At 46.5% G+C, this 17,500-nt stretch overlaps 3 protein-coding genes across 6 annotated transcripts in view; 2 read left to right on the forward strand and 1 right to left on the reverse strand.

Annotated features, from left to right (window-relative positions):
• ctnnal1 (catenin (cadherin-associated protein), alpha-like 1) overlaps positions 1-11,594 on the forward strand; it is a 35,509-nt gene extending 23,915 nt beyond the window's left edge. For 2 of the 4 annotated variants that reach the window (XM_077008732.1, XM_077008735.1), the window contains exons 6-19: positions 84-254; positions 759-959; positions 3,392-3,481; positions 3,723-3,881; positions 4,565-4,657; positions 5,603-5,753; positions 8,547-8,584; positions 8,670-8,720; positions 8,803-8,957; positions 9,182-9,230; positions 9,946-10,002; positions 10,481-10,600; positions 11,055-11,138; positions 11,362-11,594. In XM_077008732.1, coding sequence (XP_076864847.1) covers positions 84-254; positions 759-959; positions 3,392-3,481; positions 3,723-3,881; positions 4,565-4,657; positions 5,603-5,753; positions 8,547-8,584; positions 8,670-8,720; positions 8,803-8,957; positions 9,182-9,230; positions 9,946-10,002; positions 10,481-10,600; positions 11,055-11,138; positions 11,362-11,526 — 1,584 coding nt within the window. In that variant the 3' untranslated portion in view covers positions 11,527-11,594. Of the gene's footprint in view, positions 1-83; positions 255-758; positions 960-3,391; positions 3,482-3,722; positions 3,882-4,564; positions 4,658-5,602; positions 5,754-8,546; positions 8,585-8,669; positions 8,721-8,802; positions 8,958-9,181; positions 9,231-9,945; positions 10,003-10,480; positions 10,601-11,054; positions 11,139-11,260 lie in introns of all 4 variants that reach the window. The other 2 variants (XM_077008734.1, XM_077008733.1) reach the window with 2 other exon arrangements.
• A 659-nt stretch (positions 11,595-12,253) lies between these two features.
• On the reverse strand, positions 12,254-14,810 carry abitram (actin binding transcription modulator). The gene is made up of 7 exons (XM_077008736.1): positions 14,629-14,810; positions 14,390-14,547; positions 14,013-14,064; positions 13,742-13,871; positions 13,574-13,650; positions 13,385-13,454; positions 12,254-13,207 (listed from the first exon to the last, which is right to left on the reverse strand). Exons 1-7 carry the CDS (start codon positions 14,793-14,795, stop codon positions 13,070-13,072), a joined length of 792 nt encoding a protein of 263 aa, XP_076864851.1. The 5' UTR covers positions 14,796-14,810; the 3' UTR covers positions 12,254-13,069.
• elp2 (elongator acetyltransferase complex subunit 2) overlaps positions 14,754-17,500 on the forward strand; it is an 18,324-nt gene continuing 15,577 nt past the window's right edge. Inside the window, exons 1-4 of the mRNA XM_077008731.1 lie at positions 14,754-14,897; positions 15,206-15,284; positions 15,511-15,581; positions 15,723-15,864. Coding sequence (XP_076864846.1) covers positions 14,754-14,897; positions 15,206-15,284; positions 15,511-15,581; positions 15,723-15,864 — 436 coding nt within the window. The remainder of the gene's footprint in view (positions 14,898-15,205; positions 15,285-15,510; positions 15,582-15,722; positions 15,865-17,500) is intronic.

The raw sequence follows: 17,500 nt of genomic DNA on the forward strand, positions 1-17,500 counted from the left end.
ATTCCCCTCCCCCGGTCCTGTCCTGTGAGATGAGTCAGAATTGTCACTCACTCCTCACTCTGGTGACGTCTGTCCTTCTCCAGACGTGTCTGCGGCACCCAGACTGCGAGTCTGCGCGGATCAACAAGGACGGCGTGTTCCAGCGCATGCGTCTGGCCCTGGAGCAGGTCATCGAGATCGTGACGGACGCCAGGCCCGGTGCCGAACCAAAAGCATTACCCATCAGCATCTATAATGGGATTCAAGACTTTAAGGTGCAGGAAAACACCGATGATTCAGTGTGCACACACACACACACACACACACACACACACACACACACACACACACCTCAGTGTGGAAGTCTAGGTCTCAATGTCAAAGCTTTAATTGTGAATCGGGTATATTCCATACCACTGATGGTTTATTAGTTTGATGCCTCCAATGTGAAAGCAAATTTAATTATCCTCAACACCTAAGGGGTGTGTGTGTGTGTGTGTGTGTGTGTGTGTGTGTGTGTGTGTGTGTGTGTGTGTGTGTGTGTGTGTGTGTGGGCGCGTGTGTGTGCGCGCGTGTGTGTGTGTGTGCGTGCGTGCGTGGGCGCGCGTGCGTTTGTGTGTGTGTGTGTGTGCGCGTGCGTGTGTGCGTGTGTGTGCGCGCGTGCGTGTGTGTGTGCGCGTGTGTGCGTGTGTGTGCGCGCGTGCGTGTGTGTGTGTGCGCGTGTGTGTGTGCGCGTGCGTGTGTGTGTGTGCGCGTGCGCGTGTGTGTGTGTGTTCCAGGCTAGGGTGGAGGCTCTGAGGGACTGTGTGTACTGTGTGCCGTGTGAGTCTTTGGCGGTGCAGTTGGAGGCCCTGGTGGAGCAGACTGAAGACTTCACTGATTCTGCCTACACCAGCCATGAGCAGCGGGAGAACGTCCTGCAGCTGTGTCACGCCACACGCCAAGACACACACAACCTAGTGGCCACCTTCAGCCAGGATGTACGTCACACACACCCGCACAACCCCTGCACACGCAAGATTACACACACACACACACACACACACACACACACGCATACACACACACACACGCGCGCATATACACACACACACACGTGCATACACACACATGCATACACACACACACACACACACACACACACACACACACACACACACACACACACACATGCTAAAATTCCCCTTCCAATTCCGTAAAAAGTGTCATTAAACGGCAGTGTCACCAAAGTGTACGTTTAATTAAGTGTCTAAGCTGGGATCCCAGACTTCAAGGTGCAGGGGTGCCAACCCTGAGTTCTTATTATACAGCGGTATTAAAGACTGCGGATAACCTTTCTCCCAGCTTGTTTTAGAAACACCGTTGGCTCAGATCTTTTTGGTGCGCTGGCCTTGTGTATAGGTTTTCCCATAGGGAATGAGCAGAAATAATAGAGTTATTGAATTATATATAAAGCCTGTATGTGGAAGGACACCTGTGGTCCAGATAAAAGGCCCTTATTCTGTCTGTATACAATTTGAACTGAAAGAAATATTTTGACAGTTTTTCACTTCCCGCCCCACACACTAGGTGTCCCTAATCTCCCACCCCCTACGTAGCTGTGCACACAGTGCACTATTCAGCCCTCTCCCCGTATGCCTCTGTAGTGCATCGGCTCTTAACTATAGGCGTCCATTCATCCACTACTGTGCCGGTTCTCTCGGGCCTCCTATTCAGGTTTCTCTCCACTCGTAAAGATGCGTGCCTTTCAGAGACGTCCCTGCCGACACCTGTGGCATCAGACGCGCTCACTAAAGGAAGGACGGTTCTCTTATTGCGGAGGCCTCTTTGGAATCTGAAGTCAAAGTTAAGGACACGGCCTTTCTATGTGCAGGAAGCGACTCATTACTCTCAAGAGCGTTGGAAAGTTCCACAGGAAATGCATTCACATACGCAGTCAAGGTTTTTTTATCTGGATGCAAAAAGTTTCACGAGGCGTGCGAGACTTCTGGTGATCAGCAGCTCATTGGGCGTCTCACACCAGGGCAGCGAAGGCCCGCCAGAACAGCCTGGCAGCGATTTGCCAGTTCACTGTGCACGTGTGTTATATCAGTACTGGTGGTAATCCCACAGTTAATCGTGTTGGCTGGGATGTGTTTGCTACTCACAGTCGCAACTGCAGTGTGTCCAGTGTGTGGTACTAACGCATGTCCAGATTAGGTTTGTTTTTAGCAATGCTGAATGTGTCACCAGGTTCCCGTTGTTGTGAACCCGAGCAGGTCCTTCAACTTCCGTTGCTTAAATTGTACTTGGCCACCATTGTAAGTCACTTTGGTTAAGAGTGTCTGCTAAATGCTGTAAATGTATATACTGTATACACGCCTTACACACACTACCTCCCTCACACCACGCCTTACACACACTACCTCCCTCACACCACGCCTTACACACACTACCTCCTTCACACCACGCCTTACATACACTACCTCCCTCACACCACGCCTTACACACACTACCTCCCTCACACCACGCCTTACACACACTACCTCCCTCACACCACGCCTCACACACACTACGTTCCCTCACACCACGCCTTACACACACTACCTCCCTCACACCACGCCTTACACACACTACCTCCCTCACACCACGTCTTACACACACTACCTCCCTCACACCACGCCTCACACACACTACCTCCCTCACACCACGCCTCACACACACTACGTTCCCTCACACCACGCCTTACACACACTACCTCCCTCACACCACGCCTTACACACACTACCTCCCTCACACCACGTCTTACACACACTACCTCCCTCACACCACGCCTCACACACACTACCTCCCTGTCAAGCTTTGCTTGGAAGAGGTTTGAGTGTCAGCAGCACTGTGAAGGTTTGCCCACAGAGGACAGAAGAGACATTTTCCGCCCCTCTGAGTAGTCGGCGAGGCGTGGTGTTCAGAGCCTGTGGTGGCGAGGACCCTGTGGGCGTCCTGTGCTGGAGCTGACACCCTACCCTAATCCTCTGGGAATCTCTCCCTCCTGTATGCCCGGCCCGGTCGTCCAAGACTGGGCTTTAACTACAGTATATACAGCTGGTACTGACACGCTAATACATGGCACACTTGTGTGTGACTACCATCGAGGGCTTCAGGTGTGCTGTTATTTAGCAGGGAGGAGGCATATTCAGTCAAAGGTCATGTTTGAAGCTTTATATCTGTATCATCCTGCCATTTTGTTCTCTGTGCTCCCCCTTCTTCTCACCTTCTCCATCACTCCGCTCTAACTCCCTGTCTCTCTCTCTCTCTCACTTCCCCTCTCCCTCTCTGTCTTTCTCACACTTCTCTCTCTCTCCCGCTCTCTCACTCCCTCTCTCATGCCCTTTCTCCCCATTCTCTCTCTCTTTCTCTCTCTCTCTCTACACAGCAGCAGTCTATCAAAGCCAGAGAAGTGTCGGAGGCAATGGAGCTGGCCATTCTAAAGACCAGTCACAGTGTCTCTGAGCTGAGGCGGGAGGTGAGGCCCACATGGCCACTGGGTCAGACCACACACACACACACACACACACACACACACACACACACACACAGACACACACACACTGTTCAGAAGTGTCTGTCCATCCTCTTTCTCTCCTTCCTGCCCTTCCAACCCTCCCCTTTAATTGACCTAATTTTCTTCGCTCTTGCACTCCCTTCAGTGTCCCATCCTGGATATTTGTGGGGTTTTTTCTAAATCACTTCCTCTTTTTACCCAGCTCCACAATGTAGCAGTGGGCCGAGCCAGTGAGCTCCTCAAGATTCACTCCGATCACGCCATCCTGCAGGCCCTGAAGACGGCCGGCGAGGATGGCAATCTGGAGAAGGTGGCAGACCTCGCACGCACGCTCACGGAGCAGAGGGAGCAACTGGTGGAGGTGAGCATCAGTTACGTCGGTGACGGGTCCTTCATCTCCGTAACGCTGCAGCGTCTCCTCCCGTAACGATGCTGCGTCTCCTCCCGTAACGATGCTGCGTCCCCTCCCGTAACAGTGCAGCGTCCCCTCCCGTAACGGTGCAGCGTCCCCTCCCGTAATGGTGCAGCGCCCCCTCCCGTAACGGTGCAGCGCCCCCTCCCGTAAGGGTGCAGCGTCCCCTCCCGCAACGACGCAGCGTCCCCTCCCGCAACGACGCAGCGTCCCCTCCCGTAACGACGCAGTGTCCCCTCCCGCAACGACGCAGCGTCCCCTCCCGCAACGGCGCAGCGTCCCCTCCCGCAACGACGCAGCGTCGCAACGACGCAGCGTCCCCTCCCGCAACAACGCAGCGTCCCCTCCCGCAACGACGCAGCATCCCCTCCCGTAACGGAGCAGCGTCCCCTCCCGTAACGGAGCAGCGTCCCCTCTCGTAACGACGCAGCGTCCCCTCTCGTAACGACGCAGCGCCCCCTCCCGTAACGACGCAGCGCCCCCTCCCGTAACGACGCAGCGCCCCCTCCCGTAACGACGCAGCGCCCCCTCCCGTAACGACAAAGCGCCCCCTCCCGTAAAGACGCAGCGCCCCCTCCCGTAACGACGCAGCGCCCCCTCCTGTAACACCGGCTCCTCTGCGTGGCTTTCAGACGTGTCGACTGCTGTGTCACATCTCGGGGACGGAGCCGCTGGAGATCACCTGTATCCATGCAGAGGAGACCTTCCATGTGATTGGCCCTCAGGTAACCAGGGTGTAGAGGGGTAGGCAAGGTCTTCCTGACTAACCCTCAAGGTTTAATGTGGATAGTGAAAAACTGTGTTTAGTATTTTGTCAAATACTCAAGAGCAAATAGGTGGAGAAAAATGACTTCCTCTCTTCTTGACTATATTAGATTACTTGTGACTATGCAAAAATAATCTCAGGAATCGACAGTCTCTCTGTTTGAGCTGTGACATGTCCCTCAGCAAAACAGGGAGCTTTTATGATTGGGGTCAACTTCTCCATAAGATGTGGGATTATGTATTGGAGAGGTGTTGCCATGGGCGGCTGGAGAGCCTGAGATCATCATTCTGTAATGGCTTAGCTCAAAGGTCAGCCAGCCAATAAGAGCACAGCAGGGTACAGGAGCTCTAGATCGGAATGCTAATGAGCTTCATCGATAATTCAGAAAGCTCCAGGTAATTACTGCCTCAGTCCAGTGCATTATGGGAGACAGTCTGTGTCGGTTAGGTTATATTTATGTCCTTTATGATTGTCTTATAGTTTATATAATAGATTTATATAATTATACAATGCTGTAAATATTTTTGAGAGACACCTTCATGGTAGGTAGAATTACAGTTTAAGAATTTAAACTGTTTCCTTATATATATATATATATATATTTTATATATATATATATATATATATATATATATATATATATATATATATATATATATATATATATATATATATATAATGCAGAATTGTTTAATATTGTTAGGATGCATGCTTATAATGGTGATGATAAAACTGATATTAAACACATCCTGCATGTCATTCTAAATGTAAAATTAAAAAGATACTCTTAAAATGGTAAAGCTGTAAAGAGGAATTGATTTATGCTGTGTGAAACTGCTCAACACATCACACCCTCTCTGCGTGTCCTTGCTGTTGATGTCGTCTCTGTCTCTGTCCTCCTCAGATCATCTCAGCAGCGCAGACGTTTGCGCTGCACCCCAACAGTAAGATAGCCAGAGAGAACCTGGACGTGTTCTGCGAGTCTTGGGAGTCGCAGCTAGGGGACATGGCCGTGCTGCTGAAAGAGATCAACGACGTGTTTGAGGGTCGCAGGGGTAGGCTGTCCTCGCCCGTGTTTCCCAGCCAGATGGGGGGGGGGGGGGGGGGGGTGCACAATGGCCCTGCTGTGGTACACTGAGCTAATCAGAATTTTGTTTGTGACTTTATCCTGTCCAGCAGGTGCAGAAATATGTTTTGTTACTGGTTAGAGGGGTCATTTAAACATTTTAGTTTTTTTCCTTTGATGATATCTGAGTCATATGCTGTCACTGTGTGGTACCTGGACATTTTTGGACAGTTTGGTCTGCAGAAGCCACATCTGTTTTGTTGAAGGAGTGAAGCGGCTTCTGTTAGTTTAACCCTTATATCGTGTTGGGGTCAATTTTGACCCGTTTTCAAAGTTCAGGTGTGTAAAAAGTACTGTTTGCTTTTTTGTATTGGAATAGGATTTCATGAGATCTTCAGAAACAGCTATTTTAACACTATAAAGGCATTTTTATAATTTTTGTAAATTTTAAAATGTCTCAAATTCAAAAGTACCCTTCATGGTGTTACGGGTCACCACTGACCCGGCATAGAATACTTGCTGTTGCTCCCATCACATAAAAGGTGTGACTCACCGCACACACCCAAACACCCACCCACACAAACACACACCCATGCACACTCCCACACACAGACACCCATCCACACACACACACACACACACCCAAACACCCACCCACACACACACACCCATGCACACTCCCACACACATCCACACTCCCACACACACACACACCCAAACACCCACCCACACACACACACCCATCCACATTCCCACACACACACACACCCACACAAACACACACCCATGCACACTCCCACACACACACACCCATCCACACTCCCACACACACACACCCAAACACCCACCCACACACACACACCCACACACACAAACACACACCCATCCACACTCCCACACACACACACCCATCCACACTCCCACACAAACACACACCCATGCACACTCCCACACACACACACCCATCCACACTCCCACACACACACACCCATCCACACTCCCACCCACACAAACACACACCCATGCACACTCCCACACACACACACCCATCCACATTCCCACACATACACACCCACACAAACACACACCCATGCACACTCTCACACACACACACCCATCCACACTCCCACCCACACACACCCAAATACCAACCCACCCACACACACCCATCCACACTCCCACACACACCCCCACACACACCCAAATACCAACCCACCCACACACACCCATCCACCCACTCACCCACCCACACACAACATTCCACACTCCCACACACATACACACACCCACCCACCACACCACACACATATACCCACACACATACACCTACCACACACACACCCTACCCAAGCCCTCTCCATCTGGAATACAAACTTTCCCACAGAATATTGATACATACGTATACACACACACACAAACCCCCACACACACCCAACCACCCACTCACCCACACACCAATCCACACTCCCACACACATACACCCACACCCACCACATACATATACCCACACACATACATCTACCACACACACACACACCAATCCACACTCCCATACACCCACACCCACCACACCACATACATATACCCACACACATACATCTACCACACACACACAGACACACCTTACCCTAGCCCTCTCAATCTGTAACACAAACTTTTCTGCAGAATATTGATACATACGTACACACACACACACGTGCACACATACAAAATTTTGTTTTTCGATGTTTATAGCTTACACACACAAACAATTGTTCTGGGCATTGTTCTGGGCATTGTTCTGGTCATTGTTCTGGTCACTGTTATGGGCATTGTTATGGGCATTGTTATGGGCATTGCTCTGGTAATTGTTATGGGCATTGTTATGGTCATTGTTCTGGTCATTGTTCTGGTCATTGTTCTGGGCATTGTTCTGGGCATTGTTCTGGTAATTGTTCTGGTAATTGTTCTGGGCATTGTTATGGTAATTTTATGGTCATTGTTCTGGGCATTGTTCTTGTCATTGTTCTGGGCATTGTTATGGTAATTGTTCTGGGCATTGTTCTGGTAATTGTTATGGGCATTGTTCTGGGCATTGTTATGGTTTTACAGGGTTCAATCTATAGTTTAATTTTCAAATTTGCACTTGATAAGTCTGTATAAAAAGTAGTGGATGAATGACAGGCTAGGGTTTGACACACGCAACCCCCCCGCACCCCCCCGGCCCGGGCAAAGATCGGCACACATGGAGCCAAAAAAATGAAACCCTGAAATTGAAAACTGTGGTTACATGGATTTAAACACATACTAAGTTAGCTATGAGGTGAGAAACAAGAATTTTCAGGCCAATTTAATTCGGGTCCGTGATGACCCGAGACACCAAGAACTGTTTACCCCGTCTAACATAAGATAAGGGTTAAAGATGGACAGCAGTGAGACTCTGAAAACTGTTGATTCTCAGAAAATTGGTGTTTGGACAAGATGCTCATGACCATTTGTGAGTGTTGGCAGCCCCCTGGAGTGTGAAACGCTTGAGAGGTGAATGTGTCTGCACTTGAAATATAGTTTACTGTGACGGTGGTGTTCACCGTGGTGGTGGTGTTCGTCACGGACCCTGTGCGTGCGCGTCAGGGAGTTGAGAAAGGAAACTTGTGTTGTATGTTTTTTTTTTTTTTTTTTACTTGCAGTTTGCATAAAAGCTTCACCCAGTTGTGCTGCTATAAATCACAAGCAATTAGCTTATTTTGGTTTTATTCATCTCAAAATTCATGATCTCTCAAAATTGTTTCTACATCTCTTATAGGTGATAAGAGAGCATATCTATCATTACCTAGACCAGGGGTGAGTAATGATAAAACCTCAAGATTGCTGTAGATTGTTCTCGTATGGCTGCATCCTATAATCCACCTTTCCCATTCTCCCTCAGAAGCACTCTGCTAATCTGAAGACTGTGAAGGCCACCAAGCTTGATGCAGAGGTACACAAGTAAATGTAATGTTTCTCAGTTTGAAGTTCTAAGAGTGGGCAGGCGTAAATGCGGTGGGACGACGTGTGTGCAGGAGCTGAGCACCATCGCCAAGCTGGGCCTGGAGCTGCGGCTGGTCACCTCAGACGTGGACTCTGAACTGGAGCGCTGGGAGGACCAGAACCATGATCTAGCCCGCCAGTGTGGGAGCATGGCCAGGGTGGTCTGCTCCATGGCCCTCTTCACCAGGTACTGAGCCGAGCCGAGCGCGATTATGAGATTAGCCGGGCCGGCCTGCTCCGTGGCACGTGGGATTAACCAATCCACACCTTTTTCTCGCCGTAATTTGAACTTTGAAAAATTGGATTCCATTGATGGGCGAAGTCTGCTAATGGCTTTCTGTTGTTGGTCCGCTCGATGATATGGATGTTGTGATGTTCCATTAATCCTCTGCCTTTTGGTGTGTGATTAAGGGGAGAGGGCGTGTTGAAGACCACCCTGGACCTGTTCCACCAGGCTGAGGTATGTTGTCCAGCTGGCCGACCCCCCCCCCCCCTCCCGCCGCCTCTTCCTCAATGCGAAACACCCACCGTCATTAAGAGCAATGAAGTCCTCCTGAAAGCCGGATCAATACGTTATTAAAAGCAGCGGTCGGCTCTCGTCTGGGAGCCAGAACGTCTGGCACTCTGGCCCCGGCGGCTGGTGTGGACAGTGCCAAGCTAGTAGCTTGTCTGTCATCCAGCCGGAGTCGCTGGACCTCAGCCAGGCCCTCACAACCTTTGCTGCTCCAGTTCCTTTTGTGATTGGGCAGGGGGGGGGGGGTCGCTCTTCCTTAGCCATATAACAGCAGCTCTGCTAAAAGAACAAAGATCTTCTGAGACTTACTCTGTTACTCGGCAGGTTCAGTCATTAATTGATGATGCTTGCAGGGACTGATCTGTCTTTGGGATCTCTGTAATGTTAAATGAAGCGCTCTGAGCTCAGAGGCAAAGGTGTCACCCAGGCAAGACTTGGCTGCCCAAGTTTCTTTTGCAGACCTCCAAAAAGAATTTAATAACAGCCTTTCTCTTGATCGTCACCCGACACCGTAATCCCTAACCCAACATAGTTGCCCGTTTGTGTCAATGGCAAAATTATATGTGGGAACGTTGACGGTTTGTCAGCTGTGACGGTCGTGATTATGTGATTACAGTCCTGCCACAATTTAATGGAACCTCTCTTCATTCTCTGTTGGCAGCTCCTGTCAGAGCAGGGTCTCCAGCTGTGCTCCCTCCTGCAGGACTTCTCCACCCAGGTGAGATCCTGCTGACCGTCACTCTCCACCTGCACCACACCCATCATGAGCGCATGTGGTCCGCACTTTAATTCCCTCATTTATACCTGACAGCACTGCACTTCACACTGAACTGTAGCTGTAGTTGTAGCTGTAGCTGTATCTGTAGAGTGAATCTATTACACATCACCATGCTTAAGGTGTTCAGTCTCGAGGTTCTTAAGACCCGTGATGGGCATCAGTACTAACTGAAGGGTTTAGGAGGTAATTAAGGGAGCAAGCTGTACAAATTACTTAGCGATAAATAATGTTTGTAATCAATGTATGAACATTAAAAAGCTCATCCAATTAAACAGGAATGTAAAACCTTTATTTATAACCCACCGCCTATCCCCTATCAGCAAGGCTTCAGGCCATTTTGTTTTGTCCTGTGTATAGTGGAGGTAATAGGTCTGTGCTGATGGCCCTTTTTGAACCGAATGTTTTTTTTTTTCTGTAGCTGCTCGATGAAGAGAGAGTGCTTATGGTGTCTGAGATGGAGAAGCTGGCAGTTTCCTGTCAGCAGTTGCAAGCCTGTGCCAAGACTCCAGTGCAGGGAAAGAGTGCTACCTTCCAAAAGGTGACAGGCCTCCGAGGCATGCCAACATCAAAGAGCCACAAGAAATTAAACCACACAAGCTAGTTGCTAGATGGGCTGAAAAATGAACCGTGTTGAACTGTGAAGCCCTTTTGGCCTTATGTTCTTCTCCATTAAAACACTGACGTTTCTTTCAACACCATTTAACCTGACGAAATGGCACCCTGTCGAGAACCATCACTTTACTTTGATCAAGCAAAGGTCACAGCCAAAGGCTGGTTTTAATGGCTTTATAGATAGTTGGGGTGTGTGTGTGTGAGTCTGTGTGTCTCCTGTGGCTTTTCGGTGATATGCTGGTCATCTGTCTGAAAAACACAATTATCTTTGGTTGGAAATGACTGCTGCACTGAGCCTAAGTGAGCAGCCATGGTGTACGTATTAAATTTTAGGCAGCGTGGTCTTCTGGTTTGCCTGTTTACCTTCTGATCTTGCTCAGGTGGACTCGTGTATCCAGCACACCAAAGGCATCATGACAGTGGTGGCTTCCCTCCTGCCCCTGTGGCACAAGCTCATCAGGCAGGTAAGGATCTCCATAGCTGCTGGATGTCCATCTGAAGAACATTTATTTATATTAATAATTTTTACCTCCAAATATCCTTTCCAGCATGTTGTAACTTGCGTCATGGTGTTTACACGTTGCAGTTGTCATGACTTATGATTCAAGTGAAGATGAAGGCCAGTGTGGAGCTACCTGAAGGTGCGCTGGAGTTAACCTTAGCTGTGCACCTCCTCTCTCCTCTCAGTGTCAGTCGGAGCACAGCAGTCAGGCGTCCCCCCAGCACTGGCCGGACACACAGCTCAGCCCCCCACTTAAGGAGGACACACTCAATGGCAAAGGATCGAATGGCTTTGGGGTCAAGTCCCTGGAACAGCACATGGCCAGTCTGACTTTCCTAGAGAGCAAGTAGCCCAGGGCCTTCATAGCCCTCTAATGAAACATGGAGTATTATTCTACACACACACACACACACACACACACTTGCAAAGTGCACTGTAGTGCACTCATCCACTGTGTGCCTCTGTTTGTGCTCTGGTTCATATTTAGTGATGTTTGGTAGCTGTTAGTGGATCAGGCCCACTCTTCACCTACACACCCACACTGTCTCTCTCTCTCTCTCTCACACACACACACACACACCACAAAGAAACACAACACATAAACCAGTGCATGTTTTCCAGTCAATTCCAAAGCGTCATGTGTCACGGTTGATGAAGAAGCAACCGTCGAGATGAAGTGTATAATTTTTCAGTTATATTGTGATGTTACCCAGAGTAGCTTATTTTGAAATGAAAACAAGTCACCTCATTGTAGGACACTCACACTATATTTAATGTATCTGCCTCACATACATGTTGATGCCAAATATGTTCATTCTTTCAGTCATCTCTGCACTGGCTGCCTGCTCACAGCCACAGAGCCCTGAATCTCAGCCTTTCCTTTCGTCACGTGCCTCACATTACTGTTTCTAACGGAGCCTCTCCAGTTAGTAACTTTCCAAAAAGCAATCCTGACAACTGTTACTTTGGTTCAAAAGTGACTATTACAGTACTACAAAGAGGATTCAATTTTATTTTTGGTGTACTAGTAACAAGAGTGACTGCCTTGTCGTATGGACTGTCCTTTTGCTCACTGTGATTTGTGTTGTTACTTGAAACATAATGGTTATCAAGCTCTGGTACACCAATTCCAAATGGTCTGAAGAAAGATTGGGTATGAACGTCAGTGGCCTGGACTGGTGTGGACTTTAGCACGAGCGGTTCATACTGCACAAGTTTCTACTCGGCCTCATTGCATTGCAAAGTGTCACGCTGAAAATAATTTAGCCATCTAAACACTACAAAGGGTATTTGTGCAGGTGTAACGTATGTGAACACACTCTTAACTGGAGCATGAAAGTGTGAATTAAAACCATGACCAAACTGCCTGCAGTCAGGCCGTAAGCTTCAGAGATGACTGAGCAGCTATGAAACTGAGTGAGTTTTGGACCATTGACCCTTTTGTCAGTTAAATGATTGTTAAACCAAGAAAAATCTAAATATACATTATTTTTCTTAAACAACTGATTTGTGTGATTTATTCATGTATTTACAAAATGAATGTTTTGTAAGAATGAGTGCACATTCAAACAAGGTCAATACATATACATCAGGAACCATATTCAGTGTTCACAAAGGATGGCTAAAACCACATCTACTGTTATGTGGCATTAAACCTATGGTAATCCAAACCATGAAGAAAAAAATTCATACAAATTTTGTTCAAGACAAACAGGGGGGAGAAAAGGAAAACCGAATTCTGCCATGTACTGCATTTCACAAATGTGTGGAAAAAAAATAAAACAATACACTAAAAAACATTTACAGTTCATATCAGACTTGACCAAGCAGACTTGGCAGCTGATGCCCTGAAGCTATTGCCCATTCTCCTGAGAGACCTCTATAGGTCTGACGTTAGCAAGGCTGCGGCTCCTGTGTGGTGCGTTTTGAGACAGCCTCTTCATATTGTTCTCTGGTTAGAAGGCCACTGGTGATGCTCTTGCTCTCCTCGAGTTTTGGTAGGATGACTGCGATATATCCTTCAGTGGAGGGCTTGTCAGAGCGAGATTTAACATTAGTACTTGTGGCACAGAATCAGAAAAGGATCTAGAATTATTTATATTGTATATATATTGGTTCAGATATAATACAGCTCGAATGAAGGGTTTGAGAGAGAATCATGTACCACGCAATGTTATAAAGTTACTGTCGATGAATCTTTGATACTACCTTCTCCAGGAGCAGGTCAGGCCTCTCGAGAATGTCCTGGTTGACCTCCAGCAGACGTCCTCTGATACAGCTTTGAAAAATGCACATAAACAAATAAACAAAGGCACCATACATGATCTTCAATATTACCACCCAGTCAGTGCACGGCTAATAAGGGTGTCAACACTGTGAGGCGAAAGGATGACTCACCTAAAAATTGTGTACTCCACACTGTCTGTGCATGTGATTCTGCACAGAGGAGCAAACTCTGTGAGGAACTGACCACCCTGCACAATCCATTAAGCATTGTTATTGCACATTGCTTTTCACTCTGACCACAGCCATAATGAAAGATGTAGCAAAGGCAGAAGAACTCACTCTCTTGGACTTCCCAGACACTTTGTTGTTCAGTCGGCTGCATGCATCACTGATCCGGTAGTTGATGCTTTTGATTTTTCTCCCATTCTGAAGAATGGGGTGAGTCTCCGCAAGGGTGATGAGACAAATTCTACAATGAATCACTTGAATGAGTCGAATGAAACATCATATAACCATATGACACCAAACCAACCCCCCCCCCCCCCATAAATAAATAAATAAAGACATTTCTACAAATCGGAGGAACTCGAAATGTGAAGAATATCTTTACCTGTTTGAATGTTGTAGGATGCAGTGATCTTCACACGAATTTCCTTTCATATCTGAGTGTAACAACCGTGTTGTCAGAAAACTAACATGTTTATACACATTAGATAAATAATAACAGGTCCCCACTGCCCTCAAACTGTACAACTGCAGGCGTTAATGTGTAGACAGACGTGATCTGATCTAAATAATCTCCAGTTCATCTCTGTATAAACCCCGTTGAGAAGCTGCAGCCTTCAACACAGCTACAGTCACATTAGCTAAACTAGCTAGCTCATATTAGCTACATACAGCCCCACTCTCCAAAAATAAGTTTTTTAATAATATCCAAGCAATATTTCTACTTTTTTCACAAGTCAGCAATGTTTCGGTGACAGTTACCTGTTTTATACCATCGCGTGTAATAGCGATCAATAACAGATGGAGCTTTTTGATGAGTTTCTTCCATCGCAGAAAAGTACAATTTATACTGCGGGATGTGGTTCCATACCGGAACACAAATAGACCTGCACAGCATGTCTGCCGTACAACCTTTCCGGCTGTAGATAAAAATACACAAGAGGTAAACCATTTGACCGTGCATACTGTGTGTCACTACGGTTGTAAAAAGTCATTTGTACATTTCTGTCACACGAACGTCCACGAAGTCGCTTTGTTTTGAAGATGTAAAGCCGGCAGGACATTGCGGAACGTCCGAGCAACATCGACCGTTTCTAGGGTCGATTTGCCCGCAACACCAGCAGCGATGACAGCGAACATGGCGACTCCCGTAATGCAGACATGCCATGTAGCATGCTGTGCCAACAGGGCTCCAAATGTTCTCTCGTGGAGCCGCAGAGGCTTGATCGCGTTTGGGACATGCAATTCAGTTGCTCTTTATAATCCACAGGTAGAGATCCTTCATTGTGTTTTATATTTACAGCGTACCTGTCGTTAACCACGAAGTCAACTTAGGTAGTTAGATATCGTTCATTCTAAAATGTGTTTACAGTATAACTAATTATGGACATGGATGTATACTAATATTATAAAGCTCTGCTAAACTTCTTCATGTCTCTATTGTCTGTTAGTAAAAAGCTTGCTGCTTGTCAATTATGAATGTTTATAGATTATAATGTAGCTTATTTAGGATGCCATGTTTAGATTAAGATAAAATGGGTTCTTTTATATTTTTTGTCATGAACTCTTCTTTCCCAGGAGGTGAAAATTATTGGGGTTCTGAATAAACACCGTGGGAGAGTTAACGCTGTACAGTGGGTTCACAGGGAAGACTGTGGTACGTCCAGTGTTGTGATAAACGCTCTCTCACTCCGTAAATCTTTGACAGCTGTTCCATTCCCAGTGCGTTTGTTGACCAGAAATAGTTCTGTGATATGAAATGTAACGTGAAGACATTTTGACTGTCACATTCACTATAAATTGAACTTTTTGTCTTTGCATCAGGGTAATCTTGTCGGGAAGCATGCTTGATGCTGTATGTCCATTATATTATATTTGTACAGGTCCTGAAACACAGCTGGTATCAGGGGGATCAGATAACAATGTTATTGTGTGGGAGGAAGAAGATGGCGAGGTTTTCCTCTTTTCTTTCTTTATTTTATGTCAACAGTGTAGTGTTGCACATCTTTTAATAGTAAAGTGCAAGTATTGTCAAAATAAGGTGTTTCATAGTATTCCAACAGAATCTTTCTTGTTTTGTCATTTCGTGGCCCAGTTTGCTGCCCGTGCGGTGTGTTGTGGCCACGCGGGACCCGTGTGCGCGGTGGACGCGGTCACTCTGCCCTCCTCCCTCCTGCTGGTGGCCTCTGCTGCGTCAGACTCCACGGTCAAACTGTGGACATGCACTGATGGAAAAGGTGATGGTCTGATCACACAGAGTTGCTTCATTTTAATGCTCTTTCTTTGTTGAAGAAGATTGTCATTGAGAACATTCTGCACAGAAGGAATGAAGCATTCTGGCAGATTTCTGTACTGCTTGAAGCCTGACACCTGCTGGTAGTTTTTTATAAAGGAAATTGAGTTGAGCCATAAATTAATGTGCATTGAATGCACATTCATGACATTCTTTCTTCAGGAAGGTGTGTAGCTCTTCCATTCATGCACTACTCTCATTCACATGGGCTTGTGTTTATAGATCTTGTATTCACAAGGAGGAACAGCTAATTCATCCTGTCAGTGTCCATCATTTGCTTTGATCTTGCCTAACAGTTTGAAATGTTGCCATTGAGAGCAAGAGAAATTAAGATAAAGGACATTTCATTTCGAATGAATGCTTGTAGATTTTGACTAGCATTTGTTCTTTACATTAATGGTGGTCTTGTTCTTGTGTGATGAATGTCACATTCTGTATCTCCTAAACAAAACACTTAGTTTTTTCTGTTGATTACACATATTTGTGTCAAGTTTGTTTTGTGCTAATTAAGATGGTGGTGACCCCCAAAGAATGAACTCAAAGTTCATGTATATCTGGTGCATAACTGAGGATGGACATTTCAGGGAACAAATGGTGTGTCCCTTCACTCTGTTCAAGAGACAAGAGGAGTACTTTTCTTTGACAGCTTAGCAAAGTCATGTCTGTGAGAAATGTGTCTACGCTCAGAAAGTTTGAAAGAGAATGCATGTGTGTGCCAATACACTTTGTCCGCCTGAAGGGACTGGGAATTGTGGGTATTGAACATCTCTTGTCAGGCTTCAAAAGATGTTTGATAGAAGGATTGTTTCAGGCTTATGTTCAAGGAACATAATACACTAATTAATAGGTTAGGTTCTCAATCCTAAGCTGAAGGATCATTTGTGGTAGGAAAAGCTATTAGGTTTCAGGCAGCAAGTAACAAAGCCATCAAGACTGGACAAATGTCATTTCTGTCAAGAGAATTACTTTACCAACAGTGACTGACATTTTCAAAAACAAGCTTTGGAAGTGTCTATATAAACTGCTCTGTCAGTCAAAGGGAACCTAACCTAGGTAGAACAGAAGGGACTGTAGCTGAATGTAGAAGGATCAGTCTATACTGACACACAGCAGTTTAAGTTGAGAGAAGTTAAATGCAGCACATAAACTCGGAGACTACAGCCATAGAAATAGGTGGAGCTGTCAAAACCCATTTTTTTAAGATTTAGGGATAAGTATTGTGACTTTGCGAAAGTGACGATGGTAGTGAAAGAGGCCTCGCTGACAGGTGTACCGATTTGATACCGATCAAAAGGACTATGAAAGCAAGTACAAACCAAAAGGTGTTGAAGTACTCCAAAGTAACAGTGTTGCGTTTTGTCTGTCTTGACTGCAGTATTGTTCTCTACACAAGTGAGAACTCTTAACAAATCCCAGTTTTTGAGTTATGATCTGTGAGCATCTGGACCAATCCTAGACATTACTGATGTGGTCTGTGTTTAAATCAAGATATTCACCAAATTTAGTGCCACATCAAAGTGTTAACAGTGCATGGAACTGAGCACATTATCTTAAACAGACCTGAAAATTACATCCATAAT

The sequence above is a fragment of the Brachyhypopomus gauderio genome, chromosome 6 (assembly GCF_052324685.1).
Source record: "Brachyhypopomus gauderio isolate BG-103 chromosome 6, BGAUD_0.2, whole genome shotgun sequence".
Taxonomy (NCBI): Eukaryota; Metazoa; Chordata; class Actinopteri; order Gymnotiformes; family Hypopomidae; genus Brachyhypopomus; species Brachyhypopomus gauderio.